This window comes from Misgurnus anguillicaudatus, chromosome 17, assembly GCF_027580225.2.
Source record: "Misgurnus anguillicaudatus chromosome 17, ASM2758022v2, whole genome shotgun sequence".
Taxonomy (NCBI): domain Eukaryota; kingdom Metazoa; phylum Chordata; class Actinopteri; order Cypriniformes; family Cobitidae; genus Misgurnus; species Misgurnus anguillicaudatus.
Window position 1 is genome coordinate 7,344,126 of NC_073353.2, and position 12,168 is coordinate 7,356,293.

Below are 12,168 nucleotides of genomic sequence, written 5' to 3' on the forward strand. Positions count from 1 at the left end.
TCTTGACATCCCACCCCAGACCTCACTAATTTTTAAACTCTGGCTACTTCAATGTTTCTTCATGTTTTATGGAGGTTAGCATCCAGATTTTTGGAGCATTACCTTCATCTTCTCCTCCAGAGGGGAACATTATTTAGCAATCCAAACAAAGAGAAGTCTTTACGATGTGAATTTTGAACAATTTTGAATAGCACTGATCTGGAATAAAGTTGTTTCAATATAAAAATTAAAACTAGCTTTGATGTAGCAAACTATTTTTGCCATGACGCTGTAGCTTAGCATGCCACATTTCCCGAGGGATACATTTTCCAAATAGCTTGCCCAACAATTTGTCAGAATGTTATATGTAAGAGTGATGTTGTAGTGTTGTTGTAGAGTTTACCTGTGATTTGAAGTATGTCTCCTGTGGTGTGGACAGCACATCTGCTGAGGCAATGTCCAAATGCAACAGGATCTGTCTGAATGATGGCCGGTTCCTTGGTTTGCAGTTCCTAAACACACACACACACACATTCTAAAATGTCTATGATTTGTCTAATGATTTTTCATTCAGCTGTGATAACAGGATCCCAAACTCACTCAATAAATTTCTTGTTTAGTGTCAGTAGCTGCAGGCCAGTAGCTTACCATCAAGCTGTCCCTCCCTACTGGAAAATCTAGCTAAGACCAGCATAAGCTGGTAGCTGGTTCTAGCTGGTTTAACGTGGCAGTAGATGGTTTAAGCTGGTCCTCCCAGCCTGGCAAAGCTGGTCAAGCTGGTGGGTCAGCTGGTCTTTCAGTCAACTTTAAAGGTGACCAAAACACAACTAGACCAGCTTAAGAAGTGACCAAAGCACAGCTAGACCAGCTTGCTACACCAGCTAAAACCAAGCTGGAAGACCAGCTAAAACCAGCTCACCAGCTTATGCTGGTCTTAGCTGGATTTTTCAGTAGGGCTGTTTCTCTGTCTTTTTGCCTCTTTCTCTCTTTGTCTGTCTGTCTCTCTGACTGTCTGTCTGTCTCTCTGTCAGTCTGTCTCTTTTGTTGTCTCTCACCAGCACTGTCTGAGGAGGATCTTGAACCCGTCCGGGCAGCTGTCAGGAAGAGGAAGCTGTAGGCTGTTGTTTCCAACGCCCCATATAATGGCAGAGGAGTCCACGTCTTTATATGGGATCTCACCAGTCAACATCTCCCATAGCACAACACCAAATGACCTAAAGTACACAACACATCATTTATAGCACTAACAAACCAAGTGAGAAAATAAAACTGCATTTAGCTCCTGTCATTCTTATGTATTTAGTTCAGGGGTGTCCAATCCTACTCCTGGAGGGCTGGTGTCTCTGCAGAGTTTCTCCAGGACAGAGTTTGGGCACCCATGACTTAGTGTGTCTAATGTTTAGTTTACACTCAAAAAACTAACCAGCATATAATTATTCCCATACCAAATATCCACTTTCTCGGACACGGGTTCATTTCGAATGACCTCTGGAGCCATCCAGGCCACGGTGCCAGCGAACGACATCTTGGTGCTCTTATCTCTGAGTTCTTTAGATGTGCCAAAGTCTGAGATCTTCACCAGGTCATCATGTGTGATCAACATGCTGACAGAATACAGAAAACACAGGCTTAAACACAACACTGTAACCCATATGGACATGACTGCGAGAAAATGACAACATTTACAAACATGCTCATGATGTAAGTAAGAGAAAGTTTCTGCTGAATATGAGTTTTTTAGTGAAAAGGGAATTTAACTCTTATGAATGTTGAACTGATTCTCACAAAAGCTACAGTGTCTTTTCAGAAGTTTTGGATTAAAACACTCAAGTCTGTTGGATTTGCCCACATCTTTTATTTTTTGAGTTTTGAAAAACTGGCTTCTCACTGATATGGGTGGGCGATGTTTTTGCCACAAACCAGAGCTAGTAGTCACATGTTCATCTAAATCTTGAAAAACAACCATAGTCCTTTTAAAGAAGTCACACCACTAGGCGGCCAGTGAATAAATAAAATGCGCATTTCATGTCACCGTGCTGTCATTTAAAGGGATAGTTCGGATGATAATAAACCCATGATTTCCTCACCGCGAAGCCATCCGAGATGCATATGTTCATAATTTTTCAGACAAACAAATTTTCAGTTATTTTAGAAAATGTCTTATATCTTTCAGCTCGTTAACAGTAAAGTTACGGGGTCCACGTCATTCAAGTCACAAAAATGTGCATATATCCTTCCCCAAAGAAATCCAAACGGCTTGGATGATAAACAAAGGTCTTCTGAGGGTAATCCGCGCGGTGTTGTTGTAGAAACATCCATAATCAAAACCCCATAAACAAAACTACCTTCCAGTAGCGCCGCCATCCTAGACTCCCCTGCATTCACGAGAGAGTAGTAGCGTAGTGTATGCACTTTTCTTAGTGACGTATGACAAATTCGGAGGGCGGGGGGACAAAGCAGCAGCAGAGAAACCTCCGTAAACTGCGTAAGCTCTCATCTTGAATGCGACGCAACTAGGATGGCGGCATTACCGGAAGCGGGTTGTTTTCGTTTGTAAAGTTTTGAATATGGATATTTCTACAACAAAACGGCACGGATTCACCAGTTTATGCTAGTCTTAGTTGGATTTTTCAGTAGGGCAGTAACCAATTTTATCAAAATTTCATCAAAAGTCGGAGCCGATGGTGTAGTGGGCAGCGCTTCGACATATGGTACAAACGCACTTCCGGCGACCCGAGTTCGAATCCCGGCTCGAGGTTCTTTGCCAATCCCATACCCCTCTCTTCACCCTCTACTTTCCTGTCATCTCTCAAACTACTGTCTATCAATAAAGGGAAAAAAATTGAATCAAAAGACTCTTTAGACATCACTCACTACACAACTGTAAACTATAAGTGAGCAAACTGGAACTGGCTGAGCACAAGATTATAAGGAATAGATTCACATGAACACACTTTGTGCGAATGCCAGTGTTTGACATACTTTGGTGATTTGAGATCTCTGTGGATGATCTTGTGTAGATGAAGGTAGTTCATTCCTCCAGCTATGCCCATTGCCCAATCCACCAGCAATGATGGTGTGATCTTTCTGCCAGCTCTGAGGACTTCATACAGCTGTCCCTGTGCACAATACTCCATGAGGATACAGTAACACGGAGCTTGTGTGCATACACCTCTGAAAAACAAACACATAGCACAAATACAGCATCTTACTGTCTGATTCATGAGTACAAACCATTCATTCATCCATCCACAGATCAGACACAACACAGAAAGACACAGAAGGATATATTTGTTTAATACTTGTTTGTATTTATAATTATGCAGAATAAAATATTCTTGGGGGGGTCAAAAGGACTGGAACTGAGAAACATTAACATAAAGACAGAAGAGTCAGGACAGATTAATGCACACATTCAATTTGCTTTTGAAAGTAAACTGATTTCAACCTGTAAATTAAGCACACATCCAGAATCTAATAATGAGACAATGAGCTTATACATTATTAAAGATATATCAAGGTAATATTTTCACAAAATGTTCTTTACATTATCTGAAGGATTTTGTGTAGAAAACAGCAAATCTCAAACAAACAAAAAGACTTTAGCTGGGTTTTCACATGCAGGATCACAAAATATTCTAATTTTCCATCTTTAGCTTTAGCTTAGACATCCAATTAAATCCAAATCACTGTGAAACACTTTTCTGTCTCTCCACAAAAACAAGCTTTAGTACACAGCTGTGGAAAACATTAAGAGACCACTTCAAGATTATTTTTAGTTTTTATAAATACTAGTACTGTATGCGTTTTTATTTAGTCTCATTCTGTCAATTACCGACAACATTTCTAGCGTATTCTTAATAACAATGTTTTTGTATACATTTATTTGCAAGTAATGTGTCATGGTTCTGCCAGTTTATCCTGTGTTTAGTCTAGTCTTGTGGCAGAATCATGACATGCCCATGTTCTGTGTGGGATCACGTGGTCTGAGTATAGGTTTTATTAGACCACGTGTTCCCAGTGTCTTGTCACTTTTACCTCGCTCCCTTGTCACCCTCATTGGGTTATTCATGTCACCTGTTGTCTTCATTAGTTCTACCTTATTTAAGGTCCTTGTGTTTGTTAGTCTGTGCCTGTTCATTGTTGTGTTATGCTGTTCCATACCTCGTTACATCCGTGAGTACTAGTGATGGGCAGAGCGAGGCTTCGTGAAACACTGAAACAGTTGAATCAATTGTGTCGAGGCTTCGAAACATAGTTCGAAACCGCCTCCATAGTGACACCTAGTGGTCATTTGCACGTATAGCCATAGCGCAGCCTTGACAAGGTTTTAGACGATCGCTGACAAATCGTATCCCACATGTTGATTACTAGACACAAGTGATCGAGTGGGAGAGTGGATAGTGTCATCGACTCACATACAACAACCCTTTGGATCGAACCTCGGGAAACGCATTACTATTACCGTCGTCACAATGAAGTTATATATTTTTTGTTGTGGTTTTAACATCTGTTTGACAACTACATGAGCTTTTAGGCTTATCATTGTCAATAACTATAAGCTGGTCTATTTAAAAATAAATTGAATAGAGATAAATACCACATAAACAATAAGAATTTTTTTAAATAAATCAAGCCACCATGTCACATATAAATATCTGCTGTGTGGGGAAGGACTTAGGACTTCTTTTTTACAGATAATTTCTCCAGCCTTTGAAAAACTCCTCTCACAAAACCCATAACGTCAATATGCGTTTATTTCACTTTTATACAGATGTGCGATTGTGTTGTTTGTTCCCGACCGTGCCAATCAAACGCTGATTCGGCAGACCACACCTGATGAAACACTTAGTGAAACACTTCGAGGCTTCGTTTGGTCATAGTCACGTGACATGGGTGTTTTGAATCACGCTTCGAATCAGTGTTTCGACACATCTGCGCTTCGGGATCTCGCAAAGCTTCGGAACGACTGTTTCGCGTCAGCCATCCCTAGTGAGTACTTTGTCAGTTTAGTCTAGTTATCCCGTGTATTGTGTTCTGTTAGTTTATAGTTCAGTGTACCAAGCTTCGTGTCCCTTCATATTCTGTTATTCTGTTTATGTTATTTTGCCCCCTTGTGGATTGTTGATTTGTGTTTTTGTGTAAATTCCCAGTTTTTGTACATCCGTGTCTTGCAATTGGGTTCTGTCTTGCGTATTGTGACAATGGGCTTAGAGGAAGAGCAGAGGAAGGCAAAGGTTGTGGGGCAGGTGTGTTTGATTTGAGTTGGACCTGAACTCTGCAGGATAGTCAATCGCCAGGAGCAGGATTGGACACCCCTGTGATAGAGCTAACATGGGAAAGGGGTGGGAGGAGGCATCTGAAAGAAAGTCTGAACACTACAAAGATCTGGTGCAGGACTGCAGGGACAAAGGTTGGCAGACATGGTTGTACCCAGTTGAGGTGGAATGCATGGGCTGCCAAGCCCGGTTAGCCTAGATGCTGATGACAGACATTGGACTGAGAGGGAATGAGAGAAAGAAGGCCATTATAAAATACAGAACAGCCTTTCCATTTATTTCTAGAAAAAGACAAACTCTTGAAGGCTTACGGTGGGCGGAGCTAAAAAGTTACGAGTATATGCACACCAATCAAACGAGTATACTAATCCAACAGCTTTGACATCGATGAAAAAACACTTAAATAAAAACTTTTTTAAAAAACTATGGCTTACAGTCAGATACAGTATATGATTCAGAATCGGATACTGAGTCGGTAATTGATCAACAGGAACAGCAGCAGCAATTACAGGAAGACGTTTCTTATCTGGTAATTAATCCTTGTTTGCTTAGCCGCTATTTTAATAAAAAAATGCAACATAATTCTTGATGATGTATTTTTTCTGCATTTGCCATTACATGCACGTATGCGCTGTTTGCAAACAAAACACATGAGATTTTGATTTACTTACCGCCTGTGGTATCAACTCTTGAACAGGGTATTTTAAATGTTGGGAAGCCTTGTTTGTAAAGAAATCCTCCACGAAATGAAGGGAACATTCGAAATTATGTTGGTGTCCGGGAAAAACAAACTGCAACTACTGTTAGCTAAACAAGGTTTTCTTCTTACATCCAAAGACACACTTCTTATGTCTAACCATCTTGATATAAAACAAAGTTGTTGCATGCCGAGCAGTGATAAGTATGGCTTCTACTCAACGGAGCAACGCTCATGGGCATTCTCGCTCTCACTCTGATTTTTCATGCTTTTCCGGGAGAAGTGCCCATGAAATGAATACCCATGCTTAAAAAAATTACCCACCCCCTTAAAGGACAAGTTCGGTATTTTACACTTAAAGCCCTGTTTTCAGATTGTTTATGATGAAATAGAACGGTTTTGACTGAAATTTCGATATATGCGGGTGTCCTGAGAATTTTCAGGTGTTTCTGTTTCACCTCCCACCTCTACAATGGGTTTATAGGTGCACAGGAACAATCCTTCCTAAAATGCATTAAACTTTCGTTTACAAAGACGTGAAACTCACCGAGTGGTCAGGGGTGTTCATTGATATGCTCACACAAAAATCGCTGCAAAAGATGCTTTCCAACAGGTGTTTTACCATTCTTGTAAACTTGTGGACCTATTCTTCCAAACGCCTCACACCCGTATATTCTTCCGTTGAGAGCTTGAATAATAGACACTCCAGCCCAGTTGGTGGCGATAATCCGCCTTTGCCAATTGCAAGAATACAAACGGAGTAATCCCGTACCTCACAGTACATCTAATACAAGTCAATGGAGTTGGCAAAAACTAGGATAAAACCTGTTGGTAATGCGTCTTTTGCAGCGATTTTTGTGTGAGCATATCAGTGAACCACTCAGTGAGTTTCATGTCTTTGTAAATGAAAGTTTAATGCATTTTAGGAAGGATTGTTCCTGTGCACCTAAAAACCTATTATAGAGGTGGGAGGTGATACAAGAAACACCCGAAAATTCTCGGGGCAGCCGCGTATGTCGAGATTTCAGTCAGAACTGTTCTATTTCATCATGAACAGTCTGAAAACGGGGCTTTGAGTGTAAAATACCGAACTTGTCTTTTAACGGTTACAGCCAGGAACGAGAACACAGAGAAGGGTTATTCAAACCAACATAACTGAGAAGGTACCAGAGGTTAAGTGCTCTTGTAGTAAGTACAAGACTTACCAGGCCTCAAAATACATCAGGCCAAGACCAAGTATGGGAGACGACACAGATGCAATGCGCAGATATAGAATCTCCTGAGATGCAAGAAAACTCCAGCCAGGAAGCACTCCACAGCGCTGGAGATTTCTCAGCACCTCAGTCACCTACACCCCAAGGGAGCATTTCCACAGATGCCATACCACAGCCAGAATCCATGAAGGAGAGGATAGTCCCCTTAAAGCGTAACTAAACCCCTGGTCAGAGCCTGACTCCACCCACTGCAATATTTGAAAAATGCAAGAAAAGTGGGCAGATCCCAACGGAGATAGAGGGGACGAACTAAGCTCGTACCAAGTGTGTGGTGAGATCGTAACAAGGGCGTGGTGAGCGTGAACCTGCTTACGTCACGAGTCATTTTTTGGACCCAACATCCAATAGGAAAATTCAACTGCAGTAGCCACCGTTCAACCTGAAGATGGCAGCACTCAGACGTTTTTACAACATATATTTTAGTATTGAAACACTTTATATCCAAATGTCAAAAAATTTACTAAAATCAATGAACAGCACTAATAAACCATCATTCTTACAGACCAGTAACTAAAAAAAGTTGGATTAGGGTTTAGTTACTCTTTAATCGCCTGCGTCACTGTGACATCACCGCTGTAGCTGGAGGCAAAACAGAAGTATGAACTTATTGCAGGTGCGCTTAAAGTTTGAGGTTTTGCCTTTAAAATGTCATCTTCTTGTGTTTTTGGCTGCCAGAATAGAAGGAATAGCACTTTTGGTATAAAACTAAAGTTTGACCAGATCCCGGCAGACATTCCTTCACAGAAATCAAGAAGACAACTGTGGTTTAATGCAATACATCGTACAGACTGGACGGAGACGATCATAAATAATGCTCGTGTTTGCAGTGCACACTTCATATCAAGTAAAATAATCTATGCATATGTACTGGTGTGTTGGTTTTATCTAGTACAAATCAGCAAGTTTCTGTTGTACATATTCGGACAGTTCCGAACCTTCTTTTGCATCCATGTTTAATAAAATCCCTCCTAAAACGTGCTAGCTTACGCTTGTCAACATTGCGTCCGCTGCTCTTTTTGCTTCCACCTAAGCCCCGCCCACCCGGAGATATTGCAATGTTTACAAACTTTTAAGGGATTTATTAGGTGGCCAAAATGTCTGATATCATGGAGTAGTCCAGTTTCGATAAGGATCTGAATAGAATTCTTGAAGTCACGTCAGCTGGCACAGTTAAGCGGAAAGTGAACACTCTCACAGAGATCACGTACAATTTAGCAAAGGAGCAATTTGGCACAATAGAGAGGAAAAGCAATATCAAGGAAGGGAAGCAACTGAACAGAAGGGAAAGGGGAAATTTACAACCTAAGGAAAGAAATCAAGAGCCTTAACAAGAGGTACAAAGAAAGCAGCACAGAGGAAAAGGAAGGTGTAAAGGAACTCACAAGCTGGCTCATCATGAAGCTCACCATTAAACAAGAGAAAGGTAACCTGAGTCCCAATAATAGTTTCAGGGATACGGCAACCAGCTATCAGGGCAATGTGGATGACTCTACAATCACAATAGTATCCCATGTACAGGCCAGGTGGGTTCTAACAAAGCTTGATGAGGTGGCAAAGTGGAATTACTTTTAAGTAGGGCTGTCAAAATAAACGCGTTAATAACGCGTTAACGCAAATTCATTTTAACGGCACTAATTTTATTAACGCGCGATTAACGCAACACGCAATTTCTGTTTGACCCACAGCTGGATGAATTGAGACGCAGCAAGTGACCGGCGCTGTCTAGATAAGTAGGTGCTTTTCATCAAAATAAGAACATTAAGCTCTCGTCTAGCGAATCCAATGCTCTAAATGGTCATTATTAAACATCTAAAATGATCTTTATCTGCACGTTTTCTGTGAGGTGTACCGTCCCAAATCCATATAAAGGAAAGATGCGTCTTCTTTCACTTTTTAATTTAGTTTTTAAAGCATTCAGAAATTATAGAAAATAGACTGCAGGACTTTCTTGATGTTAAAATAATTATTAAGAGAGATAAAGTTCGGGACCTGATTGATGTTAAAAGAGTTATTAAGAGTGACAAGGCTCAAAAGCGATGTCTGACGCAGACGTCTGAAGCGCGTGCACACAAACGCGCGAGTGCGTGACCCTGATATAAATAGACATCTAACACAAAATTACAGTTTTAAAAATATCTGTTTTGACAAGAATTCACGCAGGTATGACCTAAAATCTGTTATATCTGAAGTGAATGTTTGGTTAACTGTTGAGGAAAAGTATCTGATGTGTTAAACCCTTGCATTAGCCAAGCCTACAGTATCTTAAAGCAGTCTGTCTCAATGTCAAAATTAAACAATAAAAGAAAAACATATTTAACATATATTGATATTGCTCTGCGTAAACAGGTATAGTTCTGTCATGCTTTGTCAGATTCCAACAATTGTTCCAATTGTTTTTAAGTTTTTTAATAGAGAATGTTAAAATATAAATGACACATTTTTGAAAATTTGCTCATCCCAACTCAATTTGCCAGCACAGGTCAAAAATGATGCAGCAGCAAACAGAAATGGAGAAAGAACAAGGACTTCTAAAGGGAAAATCATATATAAAACTATGGCTGATGGTTCTGTTGAAAATGTAAACAGGCTGTTGCAGACTTACATTTGCATATAGCATATATATTATCCAAATCCATGCTGATTAGAGCATTAACCCTCTATGGCATGACTTTTTATTTTTTGGGGAAAAAAATATTTCACCTCACTTTTTGGGAGTTTGGGGGTCACTGATAAAATATCCATCATACAATTTATCCCCCCACCACCCCTGACTCAGAATTTACTTTGTTGCCTCAGGGCAACGTTGTGCTACGGTGGTATAAAAACACCAAGGTTTTTTATATGCAGGTTTTCCATCCATGAAAGTTTGTGAATCTGGGAGGAAAAATTCAAGGCCCTGGGAAGTTTTTGAAAATATACATACATAGATACAGGTCATTGAATGTATTTTATGCAAGAAGATTTCTGGTAAAAAAATCCATATTATTCCCTGTGTAGTGTAGGATAATATCATACAGTTCTAGCCTTTTAAGCACACGTGCTAAACTGTTCAGTTTAAATTCTTATATCTTCTGTATGTGAATGTTGATTCATACCAAAATGCTTTTTTGCATAGTTGTGTTTGACACATGAAAACGTCTCTGGTTACGTATGTTACTGTTGTTCCCTGAGAAGGGAACGAGACGCTGCGTCTCCCTTGCCATACTTCCTTTAGCGTCGTCTTTGGCAATATTTCAGATAGCGATATACTTCCTGGCACCTGCGTCACCCTGTCTTTGTTGTTTAGCCTCACCATTGGTTGAATTTGATATACACATTCAGACGCACTTACCTCTAGAGGCGTGCCCAAAGTGTCACCGCAGTGACGCAGCGCGAGTTCCCTTGAAAGGGAACTGTAACAATGTATCTGTAACCTTGTTCTCCCTTGAAATATGTCCCCACATTTAGACTCTGAATTTGAGGGTATTGGACCTGAAAAGTCCTTGAAAGGTCCTTGAATTTGACGTTAACTAAGGTGTGGGAACCCTGTATATGATAAATATATGCATTAGAAAAAAAAACATCAATCACAAATGATTATAGCCAAACATGAACACTACTAATTGTAACTAACACTGCATGTGTTAATGTTTTCCACATTTACATATAAACATATAAACCAACAAATGTGTGCATGTGTTTGTGTGTGTGTTTGTGTGTGCGTCCGTGCATGTGTGTGTGTGTGTGTGCATGTGTGTGTGTGTGTGTGCGTGTTTTATGTGTGTGTTATGCATCATTTTGGGATGATTTTGCCTGAATAAAAGTGGTCTAACTGCACAATGTTGCCCATAAAACTAATTAGTCATGTTTGTGATTAAGTGGAATCATTTGTGATTGATGTTTGTTAGAGTTAAACTTTCTAATGCATATCTTATCAGATAAAAAACCTTGGTGTTTTAGTACCCTTATAGCACAACGTTGCCCTGGGGCAACAAACAAAAAACACGGTCTTAGTATGAAAATAAAAACAAAGAAAGTCTTCAGACAATCAAACATACTTCTTTACATACTGATGCACATACACATATTTTTTTCTGTAAAATTATTTAAATTTAAAAATGTTAAAAAGTGATATTTATCCTGGCAATTGGTGGCACTGCATCCCATGTGGCTTTGCTTCCAAAAGCATGGCTCCACCCCCAAACAAAAGGTCACAACCACTCCAGCCCCTCATTTCATTGGAGAGACATGTCAGGTGATATTATACATATATATTTTTTTTATAAAAAAATTAAAGTGTCGGTGTGAGGCTCAAAAAGGTAGTATGTTGCCTGAGGGCAACACTGTGCTGTAGAGGGTTAAAAACTTGAAAAGTGTTAAATTTAGGTAAATTTAGAACAGATAAAAATGTGCGATTAATTTGCGATTAATCGCGAGTTAACTCATGAAATCATGCGATTAATCGCGATTAAATAAAAGATTAAAAATCATTCCTTCCATTAAGGACAATCCCATCAAGTATTTGGGAAATTGGTACAATGAGTCATTACAGAACCATAACAATGTTTGCAGCATGAAGAAGCGAGCAGATGGTTGGCTAAAGAAAATAGATAAATCAGCACTCCCAGAAATGACTTTATCAACATGGCCTGCTACCCAGACTGATGTGGCTGATGACAGTGTATGGCATTTTCCCCCAAATCTTACCCTGGACGGCCGGAGCACTACAGAGTTTAGGTCCAATCTTAATCAAACTTCCCACCTATGATTTTCTAGTGAACATGAAGACCTTGATTAGCTTGCTCAGGTGTGTTTGATCAGGGTTGGAGCTAAACTCTGCGGTGCTCCGGACCTCCAGGGTAAGATTTGGGGAACCCTGGTGTATGGGGTCCCACTTACAGCAGTGGAAGCAGTGGAATGTAAAATCAACTGACACCTCAGAAGGTGGTTACTTAAGGCT

The 12,168-nt window shown here is 40.0% G+C and overlaps 1 protein-coding gene across 1 annotated transcript in view; it reads right to left on the reverse strand.

The window, feature by feature from the left end:
• The window catches only part of map3k12 (mitogen-activated protein kinase kinase kinase 12), a 44,509-nt gene that overhangs the window by 21,728 nt on the left and 10,613 nt on the right, over positions 1-12,168 (reverse strand). Inside the window, exons 4-7 of the mRNA XM_055215696.2 lie at positions 2,962-3,153; positions 1,425-1,583; positions 1,035-1,193; positions 383-491 (exon numbers count right to left, since the gene is read on the reverse strand). Of these exons, the coding sequence (XP_055071671.2) occupies positions 383-491; positions 1,035-1,193; positions 1,425-1,583; positions 2,962-3,153 (619 nt within the window). The remainder of the gene's footprint in view (positions 1-382; positions 492-1,034; positions 1,194-1,424; positions 1,584-2,961; positions 3,154-12,168) is intronic.